We start from the raw sequence: 21,388 nt of genomic DNA, 5'->3' as shown, positions 1-21,388 counted from the left end.
ACTAAACTTTTGTTTCCACTGGATTCAGAAGTTGAGCAGAAAAATGCACATCGTTAGATGAATATCAGACATTCAAACGGCATATTTAAGACACTTTTTGAGACTTCTTATGCATATTTCTGAAACAAAATGTCTATAAAGAACATGTGTGTACATATGAAGCGGTCAATCAGATGTAGTGGACAAAAAAAAAGGAGATCGCTGGTCGAGGGCTGATGCGCGCACACACACACACACACACACACACACACACACACACACACACACACACACACACACACACACACACACGCACACACACTCCCTGTTGTTTCCACTGGCCTCATTCCCCTCATTTGCATTCCCTCATTCTTTCTCTATCTGGAGTCGCTGGTTTTTGGCCGGAGTGAATCCGAGTTATTTGACCGCAGAAGCCTTAAAGCCCCGAAGCCAAGTGGGCCACGCTCTCCTCCGGCATCCCAACCAGAGCACACTACTGACGTCTACTAGAAACACGCTGCGTGGAGCATTAACCTCGAGGCAGGAAGGAGAAGCAGAGACACACTGCGAGCAGACAGAAGTGAAAGAGGGAGACGTGTTTCAGATCAGCTGGTTGCCGAGGAGACCGGAGACACGGTGACTGAAGCAACAGCTTAAAAGGAGATTGTGGAGTTTGTAACCACGACTACAAACAGACACTTTAAGAGTGAAACACTGCTGTCATTTTTCAGCAGACATCACTTTGTTATGCATATCAGGTTTTTCTAAGCTGGTCTCATCGTTGCTGAAGCAGGAAGATCTCTGATCTCCTGAGCAAAGGTCTGGAGAAGATGGAGAAGGTTGAGAAGGACGTGGCTGCAGCGGTGAACCCCGATGGGACGAGCGTGCCGGGAGAGTTGTTGGAGGAAATGTGTGACCTTGGAAGTGAAAATGTCTGCGCTTCATCAGATTCAGAGGGTTTTTGTTCAAAATGAGATATCCAGGGTTTGGAAAAAATAGTCCGGAACAAAAACAACATCAGTATTTTCTTTAACTTAAGCTCTTGGTTGACAAACTGATGCTCCCGCTGAGAAGAAAATGTGCATTTCAGTAATAGAATTTATGGGGAAAGATTAGAAAACGATTGTGGCATGTCTGAGGGCTGCCACCGTTTCAAGAAGATGTTAGTGAGCATCACCACGAGTCCTTCATGACCTCCGCTGCCCTCTCAGTCTGCAGATGTCTCTCCTACCTGTCTGTCTGTCGACACCTCGCCACAGATATGTGGTCAGAGAATTCAAAAAGTCCGAGCTTATCACCACACGGTGACGGCTGCTCGGCGACGGACGGGTAAGGTCAACTTTGAACGTGAATTTATCATAGATGACGTGTCGCTCAATTTGAAATTAACTGATGAGGTCAAGTCAGAAAGCTTTCATATTTTCTGTGTAGGCTGAAATGACATCATGGTTTTGCTAAATCGTAAGAAACTGACATTAAAATCTGGTCGATTTGATTGAGGGAGTAAAATTATTTAGCTTTTAAGGACGTACAAAGTTTGAATTCTGTTTTCCACGACTGTTTATCCACCGGCCAGTTCGCTGGTTAATGTGTGTGTGTGTGTGTGTGTGTGTGTGTGTGTGTGTGTGTGTGTGTGTGTGTGTGTGTGTGTGTGTGTGTGTGTGTGTGTGTGTGTGTGTGTGTGTGTGTGTGTGTGTGTGTGTGTGTGTGTGTGTGTGTGTGTGTGCGTGATAAGGCCTCAGGGCTCTTCCAGACGTTCAGAGGTCGGAAAGTAGGCCCCTGATTCTGGAAAATATTTGGTATCCATTTCAGCGAGGAGGTTAGGGGTGAGCGCAGTGTGACGAGAGAAGGAGCTGCAGCGCGAGTAACAAAGGCTGATATTGTCTGAGCAGTTAGACCCGGCAGGACAGCACAGTTTAACCAGTGTGACGCGGTACTCAGCCTTTCTAGTGACGCTGTCAAAGTAAATACACTGTAAGACAAACTGTATCTCAACCAGAAAATCTACGGCATCAGCTGAGTTTAATCTGATTTGGATGATTTTTTTTTTCTCATCCATATTGTCAGCAGCGTGCATCAGTTCTTCAGCAAGATCATACGGCAAATGTAAGCTGGTTTATTGCCTGTTTTTCTTTATTTTATACAATTTTGGACTGTTGGTCGGAAGATGGGATGGAATGAGCAGTATGAGAATGAATTGTACAAAAAGTACTGAAAGGAGCCAATAGATGGATTGAAGGAGTCTATCGAGATGACCTACAACCTGCTAAACAATGGAGATGGAGAGAAGGTTTCAGAATCAAATGCTAAGATACTGGGTCACACTTCATTCTCGAAGAAGCCATTGAAGTGTTCGGAAAAACAATCCCTTAAAAACACAAAGTCCCAAATATTACTGGTGATGAAACAGACGGAGAGCAGATCGGTCGCAGCGTCCTGTCAGAGTGATTCAGTACGAAGAGGCCCAGCAGAGCAGAACCGGAGACTAATGCATGTCTTCCTCCTGAACCCAAAACATACAATCACACGCACACGCACACGCACACACACACACACACACACACACAGAGTCATGTTGAGTCTATTATGTCAATCACCATGACAGTGTCTGAATAACTTTCCAACTACGCCCTGAGCAGAAGCACCCAGTAAAACGTGTGTGTGTGTGTGTGTGTGTGTGTGTGTGTGTGTGTGTGTGTGTGTGTGTGTGTGTGTGTGTGTGTGTGTGTGTGTGTGTGTGTGTGTGTGTCCACCTCTATACACTGTAAAATCTGAAACTCCCAGAATGCACCTGTTTTCCAAAAACAATATAATATGTAATGAAATCAGATCTTTCACAAGGCAACATAGATATAATATATAATCATTTTAGAGGAAGGAAAGATTCTGCTTCACAAATTAGATTTTTATCATTTGTCTGATGTGCTGGATAATATTTATAGTTTCACTTTAAGAAGTCAAAAAGGCTCAGAAACAACTCATCTAGCTGCTCATTGATATATATAAAAAAAAAAAAGAGAGAAAGAAGCTACAGATTAATTTGCAAATTAAACCCATCGGAGATGATCTCTGACAAGAAATTTGGTTTCAAAGTTGTCCAACTTTTAACACTTCACATAAAAAATATCATGTTTCCGGGGAAGTTGATGACATTTTTACTTCATACAAACTCCAAGAGGGTGAAAAACCATAAAGTGTGTTAAAACCTCCCTAATGTCCTCATGTCCTAATGAATCATTTCACAGATTTATGAGGCGCTTTATGCTGTAACAGCAGAGAGGCATGGCCCAGTGCAGACTCAGCATATTTAAATCTACCTCTAGTGTCTGAAGATGTTCCTGCCTGGTCTCAGTCTAATCGGGGGTTGGTAGGTGCTTGACCCCCTCTGTCTCACTCATCCCTCTGATACTGAGGAGGAGGAGGAGGAAGAGGAGGGGATGAATAGAGGGAAGGAGCAGAGGATTGAGGGGGAGGAAATGATTAAGGGTGCGATGGCAGGACCTGGCAGACAGGAAACAGTCTTTTCTTCTCCTCTTATCAGGATCAAAGAGATGCACCTTGCTTTCATTTGCTGCAGAGAGCACTCATCCTGATATCCCCTCCACTCTTTCCTCTTAGACCGAGAGTTCAGCTCGAATTCATCAAGGGGAGAATTCGGTCACTTGTTTTCTAATTTGCTCGATGACTCAGCTGAGACGATAAAAAATTTTTTTTTTTAAATGCCCCAGTGAGCAAATTGGTTTTGTAGAAATGGAAAAGCCCCTGAACTCACCCCGTCTCAGACAGAAAAATGTTCCAGCAGTCAGGTGATGGATGATCTTCATTTCCCATCTTAATTTGCCACGCTCCACATCTCCTACCCTCAGAAACTCAGACATCCCAAACATTACGCCGTCGAGTGTGTGTTGGTTTTTATTTTTATTTTTTTATTTTTTTTTTTGGGGGGGGGGGGGGTACAGGACTCCTCGAGCTGAATATAAGCAACGACCACAGACCTCATTTAATCTAATAGACACTGTTTTGAAAAACAATACTGCATACTTTGGTTGTAATGCGTCAAAGCTTGAGGACTGTAACGCTCTGCAGGGAGGTCTGCAGCCGAGGAGGAGAGGAGGAGGAGAGGAGGAGGAGAGAAAGGCAGAGAAATGTAGGAAAGCCAGGGTTGACCCTGTGGAATGAGATGTGAGCCTCACGGACGGAGCCCACCGTGTTAGTTTCACTTATTGTAGTCTGGTGAGACTCCGTGAAGAACGAAGAGCTGCATGAAGTGATTGACATCAGACCACATTCTGGATTGATTTCAGGTTTTAACACCAGAAAAACAGAGTGTCTCCACACTAAAGCGGTCAAAGTCAGAACAAACTAAGCAGCAAAATGAGTTTCTAAATGACACGAGTCAGAATAAAAACTAAAAGCGCTCCTGATCGGATCGTCTCTCAACACTGGACTCAAACGTTCCTCCTGGAAGTTTGCAGGACACAAAACAAATCCACTAGAAAAAAATGTGTTTGCAAGATTCAGGTCAACGTCTCATACATTCCTACAGTGGGTCTATAAATGCAGATACATACATTCTCATTCACGCACTCCAGTTTACAGCCCATAATATGACCTCTCTGACTCATATATGATGACAACCATGTAAAGACATGCAGCTGCTCCATAAACTGTGTGTGTGTGTGTGTGTGTGTGTGTGTGTGTGTGTGTGTGTGTGTGTGTGTGTGTGTGTGTGTGTGTGTGTGTGTGTGTGTGTGTGTGTGTGTGTGTGTGTGTGTGTGTGTGTGTGTGTGTGTGTGTGTGTGTGTGTGTGTGTGTGAATAATGAGCGTGAATGTGTGTTTTCCATGTGAACCGGTGCACATCAGGAGTCGCTGGAGCTTCTCGGTGAGGAAGAGGAGGAGAATAACCCACCTGCTCGTCCAACTGAGAGCTTTCAGTCCCAGAAACAGAAAGCTGGCTGAGCAGAAAGCTCCTTTTATTAAGTGGCGAACGCTGGTAAACTACTCTGAATATCGGTTCTGACCCAGATCGAGGCGAAAGCAGCTCACCGCTAACCGGCAGTCAGGTAAACAGATTACTGCCTGAAGCTCTTTCTTCTACCTTCTTCCTGCTGCTTCCTTCATGGTCTCACTTCACACGCTGCCCATCTGTCTGCTTCTTATGCAACTGTGGAGGCAGACTGACACGGAGAGGCCGCCAAGTCCAGTTTAGTGCTCAGTGTTGGCCGAAGCCCGGCCTGCCTGAAGGGAGCGGGAGGGTGGTGGTGGTGGTGGTGGAGGGGAGGTATCTGGCAGCTCATGGCAACCCTGAGGCGAATCTTCAGGGTGAAGACAAACGATGAGACAGAACACACGTGATGGCAGAGATTTGAACTGGCGAGCACAGATAGTCGTTTCTTCCCCTGAAACTCGTCTCCAGAGAAGCTATAATAAAAGCAAGAGTGGAAAAAAAAAAAAGCCATATTTCCTGGATCAAACCAGATTACTGGACACAAATATAATAAACTGAAAGGCTTTGAGCCATATTGTCTTCAAGATATTTGGTCATTTACAAAAAAAAAATTAATGGAAAATAAATAAAATGAGATCTTAAAAAAACAAACAGGAAAATGGATTAACGTTTCTTAAGAGTAATTACAGTAAATAGAGGGACGGGATTATGATTGGGTTTGGAGAAGGGTGATATGAACTCCCGTCTCACGTACAGAGTAGTTCCTCTTCCTCAAGGACCCTGAAATCATTCACTAAAAGTCATCGACTACTTGGTGCTGGAAAACTACAGCGGCGTGAGTGAAGTCATCATTTAGCAGGTTAATCATGTCTGGAGGCTGAAGAGACACAGATCCTCCGATGAGGCGCTTTGAAATCATCAATCATCAAAAATCACAACGTTTACTTCATGATTTCACACACAGACACAGAATGTGTTGGTGGAAATAAGGTCTAAGTATTTAACCTCAATCCTTTTTATTAATCACATAATATTTGTTGATATGAAAACCATCCCTGCGTTCCAGTATCCATCCTACAGTAACATTTAGTACACCAGGAAGATTTAGTATGTCCCAGTACATGTTGAAAGTAGGACGCCACAAAGTACCAGGATGTCCTACGACCCACAATCCTTTGCAGAGGCAGAAGATACCTCAAATGGACCAGGCCGCTGAGAAGGTTGGTGGCGCTAAAGCTCCGCCCACAAAAGGAAGGAGAAGCATTAAGACAAAGCCTACTTGCTCAAAGTAGTATGTATACATACTACATGCAACAGTACATGCTTTTTATGGGTGGCTACACTACCTAGTAGAAAGTTGAAAGTAGAAAGTAGAAAGTTGAAAGTAGAAAGTAAAGAGTAGAAAGTAGAGATTATAAAGTAAAGAGTAGAAAGTAAAGAGTAGAAAGCAGAAAGTAGAGAGTAGAAAGTAAAGAGTAGAAAGTAGAGTAGAAAGTAGAGAGTAGAAAGTAAAGAGTAGAAAGTAAAGAGTAGAAAGTAAAGAGTAGAAAGTAAAGAGTAGAGAGTAGAAAGTAAAGAGTAGAAAGTAAAGAGTAGAAAGTAAAGAGTAGAGAGTAGAGAGTAGAAAGTAGAGAGTAGAAAGTAGAGTAGAAAGTAAAGAGTAGAAAGTAGAGAGTAGAAAGTAAAGAGTAGAAAGTAGAGAGTAGAAAGTAAAGAGTAGAAAGTAGAGAGTAGAAAGTAAAGAGTAGAAAGTAGAGAGTAGAAAGTAGAGAGTAGAAAGTAGAGTAGAAAGTAAAGAGTAGAAAGTAGAGAGTAGAAAGTAAAGAGTTGAAAGTAAAGAGTAGAGAGTAGAGATTAGAAAGTAAAGAGCAGAAAGTAGAGAGTAGAAAGTAAAGAGTAGGAAGTAGAGAGTAGAGAGTTGAAAGTAAAAAGTAGAAAGTTGAAAGTCGAAAGTAAAGAGTAGAAAGTAGAGAGTAGAAAGTAAAGAGTAGAAAGCAGAAAGCAGAGAGTAGAAAGTAAAGAGTAGAAAGTAGAGAGTAGAAAGTAAAGAGTAGAGAGTAGAGATTAGAAAGTAAAGAGCAGAAAGTAGAGAGTAGAAAGTAAAGAGTAGAAAGTTGAAAGTCGAAAGTAAAGAGTAGAAAGTAGAGAGTAGAAAGTAAAGAGTAGAAAGCAGAAAGCAGAGAGTAGAAAGTAAAGAGTAGAGAGTAGAAAGTAAAGAGTAGAAAGTAGAGAGTAGAAAGTAGAGAGTAGAAAGTAAAGAGTAGAGAGTAGAAAGTAAAGAGTAGAGAGTAGAGAGTAGAAAGTAAAGAGTAGAAAGTAAAGAGTAAAGAGTAGAGAGTAGAAAGTAAAGAGTAGAGAGCAGAAAGTAAAGAGTAAAGAGTAGAGAGTAGAAAGTAAAGAGTAGAAAGTAAAGAGTAGAAAGTAAAGAATAGAGAGTAGAAAGTAGAGAGCAGAGAGTAGAAAGAAGAGAGTAGAAAGTAGAGAGAAAGTAGAGAGTAGAAAGTAGAGAGTAGAGAGTAGAAAGTAAAGAGTAGAAAGTAGAGAGTAGAAAGTAGAGAATAGAAAGTAAAGAGTAGAGAGTAGAAAGTAAAGAGTAGAGAGTAGAGAGTAGAAAGTAAAGAGTAGAAAGTAAAGAGTAAAGAGTAGAGAGTAGAAAGTAAAGAGTAGAGAGCAGAAAGTAAAGAGTAGAAAGTAAAGAATAGAGAGTAGAAAGTAGAGAGCAGAGAGTAGAAAGAAGAGAGTAGAAAGAGAGAGAGTAGAAAGTAGAGAGAAAGTAGAGAGTAGAAAGTAGAGAGTAGAAAGTAAAGAGAGAGTAGAGAGTAGAAAGTAGAGAGTAGAAAGTAGAGAGTAGAAAGTAAAGAGTAGAAAGTAGAGAGTAGAAAGTAGAGAGTAGAGAGTAGAAAGTAGAAAGTAGAGAGTAGAAAGTAGAGAGTAGAGTAGAAAGTAGAGAGCCCCCCCCCCCCCCCCCCCCCCCCCCCCCCCCCCCCCCCCCCCCCCCCCCCCCCCCCCCCCCCCCCCCCCCCCCCCCCCCCCCCCCCCCCCCCCCCCCCCCCCCCCCCCCCCCCCCCCCCCCCCCCCCCCCCCCCCCCCCCCCCCCCCCCCCCCCCCCCCCCCCCCCCCCCCCCCCCCCCCCCGAGTAGAAAGTAGAGAGTAGAGAGTAGAAAGTAGAAAGTAGAGAGCAGAGAGTAGAGAGAAGAGAGTAGAAAGTAGAGAGAAAGTAGAGAGTAGAAAGTAGAGAGTAGAGAGTAGAGAGTAGAGAGTAGAAAGTAAAGAGTAGAAAGTAAAGAGTAGAAAGTAAAGAGTAGAAAGTAGAGAGTAGAAAGTAGAAAGTAGAGAGTAGAAAGTAGAGAGTAGAAAGTAGAAAGTAGAGAGTAGAGAGTAGAGAGTAGAAAGTAGAGAGTAGAAAGTAGAAAGTAGAGAGTAGAGAGTAGAAAGTAGAAAGTAGAGAGTAGAAAGTAGAGAGAAAGTAGAGAGTAGAAAGTAGAGAGTAGAAAGTAGAAAGTAGAGAGTAGAAAGTAGAAAGTAGAGAGTAGAGAGTAGAAAGTAGAGAGTAGAGAGTAGAGAGTAGAAAGTAGAGAGTAGAAAGTAGAGAGAAAGTAGAGAGTAGAAAGTAGAGAGTAGAAAGTAGAAAGTAGAGAGTAGAAAGTAGAAAGTAGAGAGTAGAGAGTAGAAAGTAGAGTATGGGATTGGGAACACAGGCCTTAAGTCCTCCTCACCAGATCATCCAACGGCTTCTGAAGCCGTTTCCTGCGGCGACCAGAGGATGACGCTGTGTGCATTTATGCAAACCAGACGATCACTTCCATGTCATGCAGCGATTGGCCAGATGTGCAGACACGTAAAAAAACAGGACGCACCTTCCAAGCTGTCGGTTTGGTTTGGATGTACTTTCACTCTTTTAGTGGAAGTGTTCATCCCGTCGCACCGCTTTACTTTCCACGGCAGGTCGGCTTCTCGCCGTTCAAACAGCGACGCGCACCGCTTCGTCTTTTTGATGTGGTCGGAGACACGTGAGCGTCGGTTAGCGGATGACATCACTTATTGATCCGGAACCAGATTGCAGCTCCTCAAATGCATCGATATCAGTGCAACAAATTATTGAACATTTAATAAAAGTTTGCCAAAAAACACTGAATCAGGAAAAACCTTGAAGCTACACACATTTTAAACCTGCTGTATGATGTATGAGAAGAGAGGCAGGCAGACAGACAGGCAGACAGACAGGCAGACAGGCAGACAGGCAGACAGACAGACAAGCAAACAGACAGGCTGGCAGGCAGGCAGACAGGCAGACAGACAGGCAGACAGGCAGACAGACAGACAGACAGACAAGCAAACAGACAGGCGGGCAGGCAGGCAGACAGGCAGACAGACAGACAGACAGACAAGCAAACAGACAGGCGGGCAGGCAGACAGGCAGACAGACAGGCAGACAGACAGGCAGAGAGGCAGGCAGGCAGGCAGGCAGACAGACAGCGGAGAGGCTGAGGGAGACAGAGATGAGTGCTGGAGGACAGCCGTGTCTCTACATGCACGGCTGGTGGAAAAATGTCTCTTAATGGATCCCAGCTTTCTACGGCACTTAGAGCAGCCAAGACCCGCCAAGGGAATAAAATATGGCATTATTATCATCATACTGCAATTATCAATTATCCTCCCTCTCTTTTTACTTTCACTCCGACACACAGACGCACACCTTCACACACGCACACACACACACGCACGCACACACACACACGCACGCACGCACGCACGCACGCACACACACACACACACACACACACACACACACACACACACACACACACACACACACACACACACACACACACACACACACACACACACACACGGCAGATCCTTCGTCTTCTACGAGATGAGTACATTAAACACTCTTACACTGCTGCTTCAGGGTTTTTTTTTTCCCCAGTCTTTTTTTTTTATGACATCACTTCCTCCATCATGTGAAGACAGTAAATGTCAGACTGACTCCATCAGGTGTCGGTGTGATGTGCTGCATCTGTGTCTGCTGAGCTCATCTATATCTAGAGATCATCTCATCTCGGCAGCAGCTTTCCGCCTCACTCGCATCGAGTCGGCCTCCAAACTCCGACCACGGCGGACAGACATCCAGGAGTGTTTGTTGACCTCCATAATCTGAATAACAGAGTGAAATCTTCCATAATCTGAATAACAGAGTGAAATCTTCCATAATCTGAATAACAGAGTGAAATCTTCCATAATCTGAATAACAGAGTGAAATCTTTTTCATCAGACTTCTAATCAATAACAGGCTGAGCAGAAAACACGGCCTGCTTCTCTGTAAGCCGCCTCTCACTGATTCAGACCACGACATCACCTGATAAATCACCTCAAACATGTGGAGTGTTTCTGAAAAAGGCACGAACGTTTGTCCAGAAAAGCCTTTTTTCTTTTGTTGTGGTCTTTAGCAGCTGGGACGCCGCCAGCGCTCCGCTTATCAGCACTTAGCGAAGGAGGGCGAGCTGGAAACCTGTCCTGAGGGCCAAAGCTTTCAGCGCTAAGCCGGAGGATTCGGTCCAAGGCTCTCGGCTTTGAACAGCGATGGAGCGAAGGATAAACCTGCCAACACTCGGCCTGGAAAAACTGCTCCGATGTCATTCTTTTATGATAATAAAACCAATAAATGAATAGTAATAAATTAGGAATACAAAGCTTATCTTAAAATAACACCACATCTCTGACTCTGAGGAGACGATGCTGCAGCTGTTTGACAGCTATTAGCTGTGATGTCAGAGAGTCTTCATGACTTCATGCAGCTTCTTCAAACATTTATCATAGAAAGATGCATATCGTCCTTCATCTGAGGAAGAGGAAGAAAAGGGTGCAGCCAGAATCCCCGGTCCTGTCCTGATCTACCGTGTGTGTGTGTGTGTGTGTGTGTGTGTGTGTGTGTGTGTGTGTGTGTGTGTGTGTGTGTGTGTGTGTGTGTGTGTGTGTGTGTGTGTGTTTACACAGGACCAGCCTTCGATACCACCAACATAGCTTTTTACAGCTGGGCTGTTGTGGACTTGACGGATGAACCGTGGCATGTGTTCCGGGCCGTGTGTGTGTGTGTGTGTGTGTGTGTGTGTGTGTGTGTGTGTGTGTGTGTGTGTGTGTGTGTGTGTGTGTGTGTGTGTGTGTGTGTGTGTGTGTGTGTGTGTGTGTGTGTGTGTGCATCAGAGTGTTCATGTGTCCGGCTGAGTGTCAAGCAGCTCAAATCAACAAACCATAAACAAGCTGACATTTTGACCCTCGTACCCCTTCCCCCCCCCCCCCCCCACTCATGACCCCCGATTGCTGCCTCTGCATCTGATTCAGCCACAACCTGAAATCCTTCTATCAGAGGAGGAGAACCAACACAAACTTCACTGATCATCTCTTCTACTTCACATATTTCTCAGTGTTGTTCACTCTTGTATGTTTGTGCGCGTGCATGAGTCTCTGAGTGTGTCTCTCTCTGACTGATATTTTTATCACTGGAAAGCTTTGAACAATCAGCCAGCGAGCGTTCTTCTGCTGCCGTGGCATTTAGAGGAAGCAGCAACCGCACGGCGCACACACACACACACACACACACACACACACACACACACACACACACACACACACACACACACACACACACACACACACACACACACACACACACACACACACACACACAGACAGACAGACAGACAGACAGACACACACACACACACACACACACACACACACACACACACACACACACACACACACACACACACACACACACCCCGATCACACATTCAGCAACAGCGTCTACAAATTCTTTCCATAATAGAACAGAAATGGAGATATTAACGTGTTTCCACAGACTGACACGTTCCTCCCTGACATCCATCCTCGCCTCACGTGACTCACCGCCGCCCTCTGGAAGGCTCCTTTGGTGAAGGTGCCTCCTCCTCGGTAGTTGATGGCCGGGATCTCCTGGTTGAACAGGGAGCACTTGTGCTGGTGGGACTTGGGCGCCGAGATGTGGTCCACCCTCGTCACCACGTGGGTCTTGGACGAGAAGGTCACCAGCGCCACCCGCGTGTTCTCCGGCGCGACGGGGAAGTCGGACAGCATCTTCCGTATGAACCTCAGCTCGCTCAGGAAGTTGTTGGCGCCCACGCTGGACGACTCGTCCACCAGGAAGACCAGGTCCAGGCAGGAGCTCTTCTCACGCAGCTCGCGGACGTTGCGCTTGAACGCCTGGCCGAGGCGCTCCACTTTGCTCTCGGCGCTTTCTGACAGGTTGCTGGCTGACCGCGAAGAGGAGGAGGAGGAGGAGGAGGATGAAGACAGGGGGGACATCTGTCTGGACCGGCGAGACTGCAGCTGGGGGTGGGACTGCTGGGCGGCCGGCCAGGCGGCGGCCCATCCATCCAGGATACACAGCACCAGAACACAAGTAGTCCATGATGGTGTCACAGAACACCTTCGAAAGAACATAGTGAGAGTCAGCAGGAACACCTCGACTGAAGGAGAGACGGCGTGGATCCTCTTCTCAAGGAGGAACTCGGTGAAGATAAACGTTCCTACGACGTCCAGGAAAACAGCAGACAGCAACAACTCAGTGCAGAGTTCCTCAGAAGCATTTCTAGATGGACACGAAGTGTTTCTTTCATTCAAAACGTGCTTCTGTCCATCGTTCTCCAGGAGAAGAAAAAAAACAACTCTGGGCTGAAAATGTTTCGCTGCCTGATTTTTCTACAAAAATAAATCACTGCAAATGACAGACAGCACGTAGAAATGTATTGTTTTAGGCTTTTTAAGAGTGTATAATCTATATGACCTTTGTGTCTCCTCCTGCCTGCCTGTCAATCTTCTAGTCTGTGCATCAGATCCAAAGAAAATATAGAAAGCCCGCCTGGTTAGTCCCGGTGTGCTGCCCCTCAGGCTCCTGCTTCTCCTCTATGTGACTCTCTGCACCGTCCGCCGAGCTCCGAGTGCTGGTTCCCCTCGCCTCCCCAAATCATTTAAAAAAAAACACTCAGAGGAGGAGGGAGGAGAAAAAAAAGAGAAAAGTTGAGAGACAGGGAGAGGTTGAGGGGAAAAAAGGGGGCCGTCCAGTCGTGGCATGAAGTCATTTTTTTCCCCTTCATCTCTCCTCCTCTTTTTTCTCTCACCTCCCCCTCGCTCCCTATCTCTGTCTGTCTGTCTCTCTCACCCTCCTCCTCCTCCTCCACCTCCTCCTCCTCCTCCTCTCTCTCCCTGTATTACATGTCTGTGTCTCTCATCTGGACAGCGGAGTGAGGTTCGATGTCAGTGCTGCATCTCGCCTGTCAACTTGTCAGCATTCCCAAAGAAAACATCAGCAACAGGCGCCGTGATCAACTCCATATGTCTGCACACACACACACACACACACACACACACACACACACACACACACACACACACACACACACACACACACACACACACACACACACACACACACACACACACACACACACAGACACACACACACACACACGCACGCACGCACACACACACACACACACACACACACACACACACACACACACACACACACGCACGCACACACACACACGCACAGACACACACACACACACACACACACACACACACACACACGCACACACACAGACACACACACACACACACACACACACAGACACACACACGCACGCACACAGACACACACAGACACACACACACACACGCACGCACACACAGACACACACACACACACACGCACACACACACACACACACACGCACACACACGCACACAGACACACACAGACACACACACACACACACGTAAGACGACATCAGAGCGAAAGGTGGAAGGATGAAACGATTGAGGACATAAATCAGACGGATGACTTTGGCGGAGTTTGAAAGATTCCCGGTTTGGACTCGTTAAATCTGCTTCATCAAATCATCAGTTTCCCCGAATGTCTGTTTCAGTACTTACAAAAGAGGAAGTAGGAAATGCTCCTTGTTGAACTTCCGATGTGTCTGATTCTTCCTGCATCCACAGTCTCTCACCGCATGATATTTGTCTGCACGTCTTCGGTCTCTCCGTCTTTTTCTCCTCCACTGATTTTGATCTGGAACCAAACCAAAGGCAGCCGGCGTTAGAGGCTCTGCACCGGCTACAGCACCGGCCTGGTCTGCCTTCACACCGACACCTGAAGCAGCAGGAAGTCCAGACGGGAGCAGGAAAGAAGAAGAAGTGAGGGGAAGCGGGGATGAAGAGCAAACGAGAGAAAGATGGAGATTTGGGGCGGCAGATCAAAAGTTTGTGGACACCCGGACGTGATGTCCACAAACCTCTCCGCCGCTCCGGGAAGGATTTCCGATGGATTTTGTAACCTGCCGGCAGCGACCTTCTCCCATTCAGCCCCAGAGGAGCGTTATGAGGTCGCCGCCGGGCAGCTGGACAATAAGACCGAGATCTCGGCGGCGGTTTCACTTCACCCTGAAGATGTTGGACGGCTTCGAGCTCTGCAGGCCAGACACGTTTTTCCACACCAGAGTAGGAAACCCCTTTTCCTAATGGAGCCGGCTTTTGGAGCACAGAGACAAGTTTCCAACAAAAGTTAGAAGCTCTTTACTGTGTAGAAGTTCTTCACATGCTGCAGCATCAGGATTTCCATTGATCACAAATACCAATTCATTCCTCAATTATTGATTAATTTTCTGAACTAAGGGTTTCGAGCAAAAAAGCATGACAATAAGTTCAGTCGGTGTCGATAGTGTGAACAAATAGAAAATAAAGAAAACAACAGATCTATTGAGCGGTGGAAGAACGGAAAGAGTGCAAAAAGTAAAGAAGTTCAGAGCAAAAGGAAGAAGGTCGAAACAATAAAAGAGCAGAGTCGAGGGGCAGAGAGTGTGTGTGTGTGTGTGTGTGTGTGTGTGTGTGTGTGTGTGTGTGTGTGTGTGTGTGTGTGTGTGTGTGTGTGTGTGTGTGTGTGTGTGTGTGTGTGTGTGTGTGTGTGTGTGTGTGTGTGTGTGTGTGTGTGTGTGTGTGTGTCTTTCCACCAGATCAGTCCAGTGCAGTCAGTCTTAAACTATTAGCCACAATGACACACAGTGTTTATTAGACTCTCTCTCACTCTCATTTAACGGCGCTGGAAACTTCTGCAGCGAAAATAAAAAAAATAAAAAAGTGGGAAATAGAAAGTAGCGTCATTACTGGCCAGATAAAGTGGACGGGAGAGCAGCTGAGACACACAGACACACACAGGGAGACTGCAACACACACCCTGACCTACATCTACACACACACACACACACAGACGCACACACATGCACGCGCACACACACACACACACACACACACACACACACACACACACACACACACACACACACACACACTGCTGAAAGGGGGGATGAGCACAGCTGTGACTTCCTGCATTTTGGCACTGGAGACCCTTCACCAGACTCTGGTGGGGGTCCCGAGGGAGACGGGGGGAGGGGGGGAGGGCTTGTGAGTGTCTGATGGGGGGTTGTGTGTTGATCACACTGAATTTATCTCTTATATCTATTTATTCCTTCAGATGAAAGGCGTGAAACCAAAACACCTTTTCTTCTTCGGGATTAAAATGTGTCGTGCAGACACAGATTGAGGAGAGTCCATTTAAATTGTCATTGTTGTGAGAGTTACAATTAAACAAAATACAAAAAGGGCAGGATTAAAAAGGGCAGATCTTTATGCATCAAAGTTAATGTCCGGCGTCCTTAAATTGTTTAACAGTTTAAGGTCCTTTTTGTTTAAGACATCGTGGTCTTTCACATACAAAATTAAGATGTTTTTTTGAGGATCTGTGAGAAGCATGCGTTCATAATCACGTGCAAAATTACATGTTACACCAGCTTTACAAATACAAACACACAACGACATACTGGACGGTACACAGAAAGGCTGGGGATGTATATTCCTGTGGTTCGAGCTTGATGTCGTCTCTTAGTCACACACATACTTCACAAAAGTGTTAAAGTGGACAACGTGTTTAATCCACTTCTTAGTCTATCATAGAGTCAAACATGTTGCGCAACTTTGGACGGCAGCCTGGAGAAGAGCCCAACTCTTTTTTTTGTCAAAGAAAGTGTATATTTATCATTAGGCAGCATTTTAAAGTCTTAAAAGTCATTTTATGTGTCCTCAAAAAAGTAGAAATAGGAAAACTGCCACTTCACAGTTCACAGAGACGTAAAACAAGAGAAGAAACGCTGTTAAGGCAAAGTTTTAAAAGAAATTGACTCCCTTTTAAACTAAAACCCCACCTCTCCTGACTCCCACACACCTGTTCCTTCAGACGTCTGTACATCCGATACAGCAGCTACAGGTGACAACACATTCCTCATATTTCAAGGCATTTTCTAGCCTGAAGGAGGCAATGGGATCTCAGCCGGAGCGCTGCCTTTCCCAAACATTCCCAAACATTCCCAAACATTCCTGCACCAGCTCAGCTTCATCTCAAAAGGGTGAAATATCTTTCTGTGAGCATACAAGTAACAAAAAAAACACCCAACATCTGGTAGATTGGTGACTGATCAACAATATTTCCAACTGTGGCTGAGTAATAAATAAAAATCATTGAGATTATCTGCTTGCAGCATCTAAAAATGTTGATCTTTACTTTTTCTATCTCTGTAATCTAAAATGTTTGGTCTGTTCTTCGACTTTTAAAACAACAACAAAAAAACATGTATTCTCTTTGTAGAACTGAACAAATCAGGGGAAGAGAAATAGCACAAAGGGAGAAATGTTCAATATAAAGTTGTTTTAAAGGTGATGCTGCTGATAGCATCAGTCCACATCTACTTCCAGGTTGTTTTTACAGATATTTGACACCTTCCTGATTTATAGATTAATGTTAACTTGTGGGCTGGAGACAGAAGAACTGCCAGTGTTGCTGACCTAGTTTACAACTATATGCTTTCTCTTTGTATTCGGCGCTAATGTCATCATTTGGAAATGTTACAGAGCACTTAAAACAACCAAAAGGAGCCACAACAGACAGAAAAACCCACTTTAATGAGCCCCTTCACCGAATTTACAGTCTTAATTAGCGTATTAGCATCTGCAGGCTAATGGAAACCCCACAAAGACCGACTGGTGGCAACAAAACAGGAGCTTTGAATGAGAAACCGCACTTTGTTGTAACTTTATCACGTCAACGAACAATATACAAACTAAATGAAAAGCCCACTAACCTGATTAATTGCCAGCTGTGTGTGTGTGTGAGTCCCCGAGCTGCTCTGTAGCGCAGTTGTGTTACACTGCCCCCTGCAGGCGGCCGCGTGTCAGTACACGACAGAGGATGCGTTGACGCAGTGCGGCCGCTAGGTGGAGCACGAATGTTAGTTTATAAAGGAAATAAAACGTAAAGCAACTACTAACCAAGTAAAGAAGATAAACTCAGATCCTTTATCAATGTAATTATGATATTAATGATTAATACAATCCCTAACACCACAGATGTAACTTTTTTAATAGGCAAATTACAAACAGAAAAAGGATCAAAATGTGTTTTATTGACCTTTTGGATATAAAATATCATCAACTCTTCATCTTATTTATCCTGTTAGACATTTGTGTTCAATGTTGTTATAATTAGTGTGTGAATTTTTGAGAGGGCCAGAAGACGTGTTTTGTGGAGGGCACTGTGACCTTTGACCCCTGAGATGGACAACCTGAAAGCGGCTGCGTTTCACACATCAACCTGAAAATGGGTCAAATTTGGATCAAAACAGGAAGATTCAGTGCTCGAGTAAATGTTCTCGGCTACTTTCCAACACTGCCTGTATTTGATTGTTTTTGTACATTTCGTATGTGTTTATATCGACAGATTTCACCAGCCTTATATTTAATTCATTTGTTTAGATAAATCAACATTATCATTGGAAATACAGTAATGTGAGTGTTGTTTTCTAAGTTCTCACCTCTGTAACAACATGCAGCTAAAAAAAGTGAGTGAAAGAAGGAAGTTAAGTAAGTAAGTGAGTGCACATGACAGCGTCACATCTGCTGAGCACCACGGTTTTTTTATGGAGCCACTCAGCAGCTGTCAAAGCATTTTGTAAAACACAAATCTCTGCAGGTCTGTGGCCTCCATTTCCTGCAAAGGGGGGCGGGGGGGGGGGGGGTCCAGACGGGGAAGCTCACTGACTAAAGAATATCAGACAAGCAAAATAAGAGTCTGCAAGGGAAGGTTGTTATATTCAGTCAATGGTTCTCAACTGATGAGTCACACCTCTGATTGGGTCACAGGTGTGTAGTAGTAATCAGATAGGGGCGGAGCTACTTGTTGTATCATGCTGATTTTGATTTGATGACTTTGCATAACGTTTACAGGCTCGTGAGCTTTACACCTTGTATCTTGGCATGCATGTGTTTATTTTTTTATCGATCAACTATTAATGAACTGATTCATCTTTTCAGAGATACGAGACAGAGAGTGTGTCGTCCATCCATCCCATTATCGTGATATGTCATACAACACCGTGGGGGGAGGGGGGCATTTTCTTCTGATGTGCCGCAAACTTTCATTTGGACTCAAAGGTCAAAGGTCACTGATGTCACAGAACACGTTTTGTTGTGGCCATAACTCAAAACTTTTTTGAATTATTCACAAATGAATGACAAAATCTCACACAAATGTGGAACAGGGTGAAACGGCGTGTCTATTGATTACCGCCGTGACTCAGACTGGGACTATACTTCACATTTTGGTTGGATATTAAATCAGTGGCACGAATCGTGGGTGTCCATCCTGAAACTGTGCTGACTGGACAGATTTTCTGCGCCGTCGGGTTGAAGATGGATGTGAATTTGTGGCTTCTTTTGCAGCAGCCTCCTTATCATCTACCGTCCGTCAGCTTTATTGACCGAGCATGTGAGCAAACGTCTTCCCCACATTTATGATCTGAGTCTGGACAGATATAGCTGTGACCTGTAGTTGACTGGTTGGCAGAGACGTTAATTCTAGTTAAACTGGGAGAAAGGTCAATTATTCTGGATTTGCTCCATAAACCTTCTTTTGTCTGCAGAAACTGTAACATTTTAAATTTTGAATGCATATTTTTTAGGCATTTTCTATGTTTTTAACATTACATGACTCAGCTGCAAATCAATGGAGGCTGCCGAGACAACATGTTCTCACCTCATGTATGTGCTCAGAGTTTTATTGAGGGTTTTTTTTTCTGTTTCATTGCAGTGCACATAAATTGCCCTTTGGGGTTAATTAGAGCGGTTGAATCACTGACTGATTGATAAGATCATTACCAAAACAAAAGGTTCCGAGCTTATCCTTTAGTGTCTGAACCAAACAAAACCGCTAAAGAAAAGAGTTTTTTCACTGAATGCCAAATCTGAATTTCTCCCTGCAGGCTCTCAGACTGATTACAACTTCAGTTTATTTGTATGCTCACATGCTGTAAACCAAGCTGCCACAGAAACAGACTGCAGTGTGCACGAGTCCTTCACAGTCACCCAGAATATCGATGCAGCTGACGTGTCCGTGACGCTGCGCACATATTTGTGTGTGTGTGTGTTTGTGGGTCAGATGTGAAGCTGTGTGAAGTGGCGGTGGTGAAACTATTGGTTTTTATATTCAGCGCAGGCTATTTATAGTCCGCACACGCAGCCTAAATATTTTATAAGTCCAACCAGCCAGCAACAAAATGACGTCCTCGAGGAAGAAAACCGACCACACGCGCTCCTTCGTAGATTTATCATCCTTTATTACTGAATAACCTCCCATCGATGTCCAGAGTGAGCCATCCCGCCATCAGGTTCTGTGACTGGTTTCCATAGCTACCAAGGTCGCAATCAATCAATACACAAAGAATCAGTTTCGAAATCCCTAAATAATGTCAAATACTTCCTTGTTTCCAGGTTTCAGTAAATTGATTTCTGCATATTCTGTCTTTTGTTTGTCACTAAAAAAGCTCTTCAGTCCACAGAAAAAATAATTAGTGACTTTTGATCTTTTTGTTGTTGCCCCCAACCAATCAATCAATCAATCAATCAATCAATCAATCAATCAATCAATCAATCAATCAATCAATCAATCAAACAATTAATCAATCAATCAGTCAAACAATTAGTCATCAACTCAAAATGAGAAAACCAACAGAAACATGCAAATGTTCTGATAATCACGTTCAGAACAGGCAGCAGCTGCTTCTGTTGGTCTCCATGTGAAAATGAATATTTGCTTAATGGCACTTTATGAGCTATGAGTTTAACTGTTGGGGGATTTATTCATATGAACTCCCTCCAAGAGAGAAGGACACAAACAATCGGTTTGTGGTGCTTTTGTCTCTTTATTCAGTCTTTTTTTTTTAATTCAATGTGTTCATTCAGCATCTCTTCTTCACCAGTTTTGTCACTTTCTGTTGTTTTCGATCTCTGTTTTGAATCTAACATTTTAAATATATGTTTTGAATCTTTATTTTGAATTTCGATTGTAGTTTTGAATCTGTTTTGAATTTCTGTCATTGTTTTTAATCTCTGGAAGTTTGTTGATATTCTTGGTGGCTCTTCGCAGCCGTTTCACATCTGTCTGTTAGTTTTGTCTGTTTCTCATCGTCTCCATCTCCTTGCAGTCTGTTGTACGTCCCTTTGGGGTTGTCGGGAATCTCTCTGTGGTCACCATGTGTCTCTTTGCAGCGCTTTTTTCATCTAATTCTGGCTTTGGTTCATGTTTCTGTCTCGTAGTCGTTTTGGGTCTTTTTGCATCTTGGTGGTGGTCAGTTGATCGACTTTCCAACGGGAAACATCAGCGGTCCCGTCAAACAGCCAGTCCTGTCCATGACCCCTTCAATGACCCCTCGGCCTCTTGGACCAGTTGTCTGTGATCCTCCTGTGACAAAGGCCTGTAAATGCACACATAGTAGCACAGTAGAGTAAAAAGAGAAGTGGGAGAGCGTCGTGGTGGGAAAGATCCACGAAGAAGAAAGGTGTTAGATTCTACACCTTCACTAGAGCCATACGTCACAAACACACAGGTCCAGAAAAAACAAGAGCCAAGATCCTTTTGTTGTTGTTGTTGTTGTTGTTGTTGTTAGACTAGTTTACAAAGTTGAGAATGAACTTTAATTTGTACCTTTAGTGTTATTTTTCTGCCCTCTTGTGTTTCTTGGAGACAAGCAGATGCAGATGTTTTCAAGCTCATATCCTTTTTTTTTTTGCCTGCAGACTCTTCAAAAGCCTTTTGGATGGACGTGTCACAGCAGCAAGAGAACAGGCTGAGGTGGAGTAAGACTTCATGAGAGCGGGGCTGCCACAGTATGCTTGGATGACTCCATGCCCCAAAACATCATCAGATCGTTGCTCCAGTCAGTGTTCATACAATCAAATTCTCCAAAATGATCCAAACATGTCGCCTGATATACAAGTGTTCATGAAAGAAGGTCGACGGAAGAGAAAACAGAGATAGG

General features: G+C 44.4%; 1 protein-coding gene across 1 annotated transcript in view; it reads right to left on the bottom strand.

The window, feature by feature from the left end:
* Window positions 1-12,918, bottom strand: part of svep1 (sushi, von Willebrand factor type A, EGF and pentraxin domain containing 1) — an 82,937-nt gene extending 70,019 nt beyond the window's left edge. The window contains exon 1 of the mRNA XM_069718935.1: window positions 11,838-12,918. Within this exon, the coding sequence (XP_069575036.1) occupies window positions 11,838-12,410 (573 nt within the window). The 5' untranslated portion in view covers window positions 12,411-12,918. The remainder of the gene's footprint in view (window positions 1-11,837) is intronic.
* Between the last annotated feature and the right edge of the window lie 8,470 nt (window positions 12,919-21,388).

This window comes from Brachyistius frenatus, unplaced genomic scaffold (genome assembly GCF_029030835.1).
Source record: "Brachyistius frenatus isolate BFR_SWC_R1_liver_20210118 unplaced genomic scaffold, ASM2903083v1 Contig_203, whole genome shotgun sequence".
NCBI classification, from domain to species: Eukaryota; Metazoa; Chordata; class Actinopteri; family Embiotocidae; genus Brachyistius; species Brachyistius frenatus.
The sequence above is the reverse complement of the archived record's forward strand: the minus strand, read 5'-3'. Positions and strand labels throughout refer to the sequence as shown.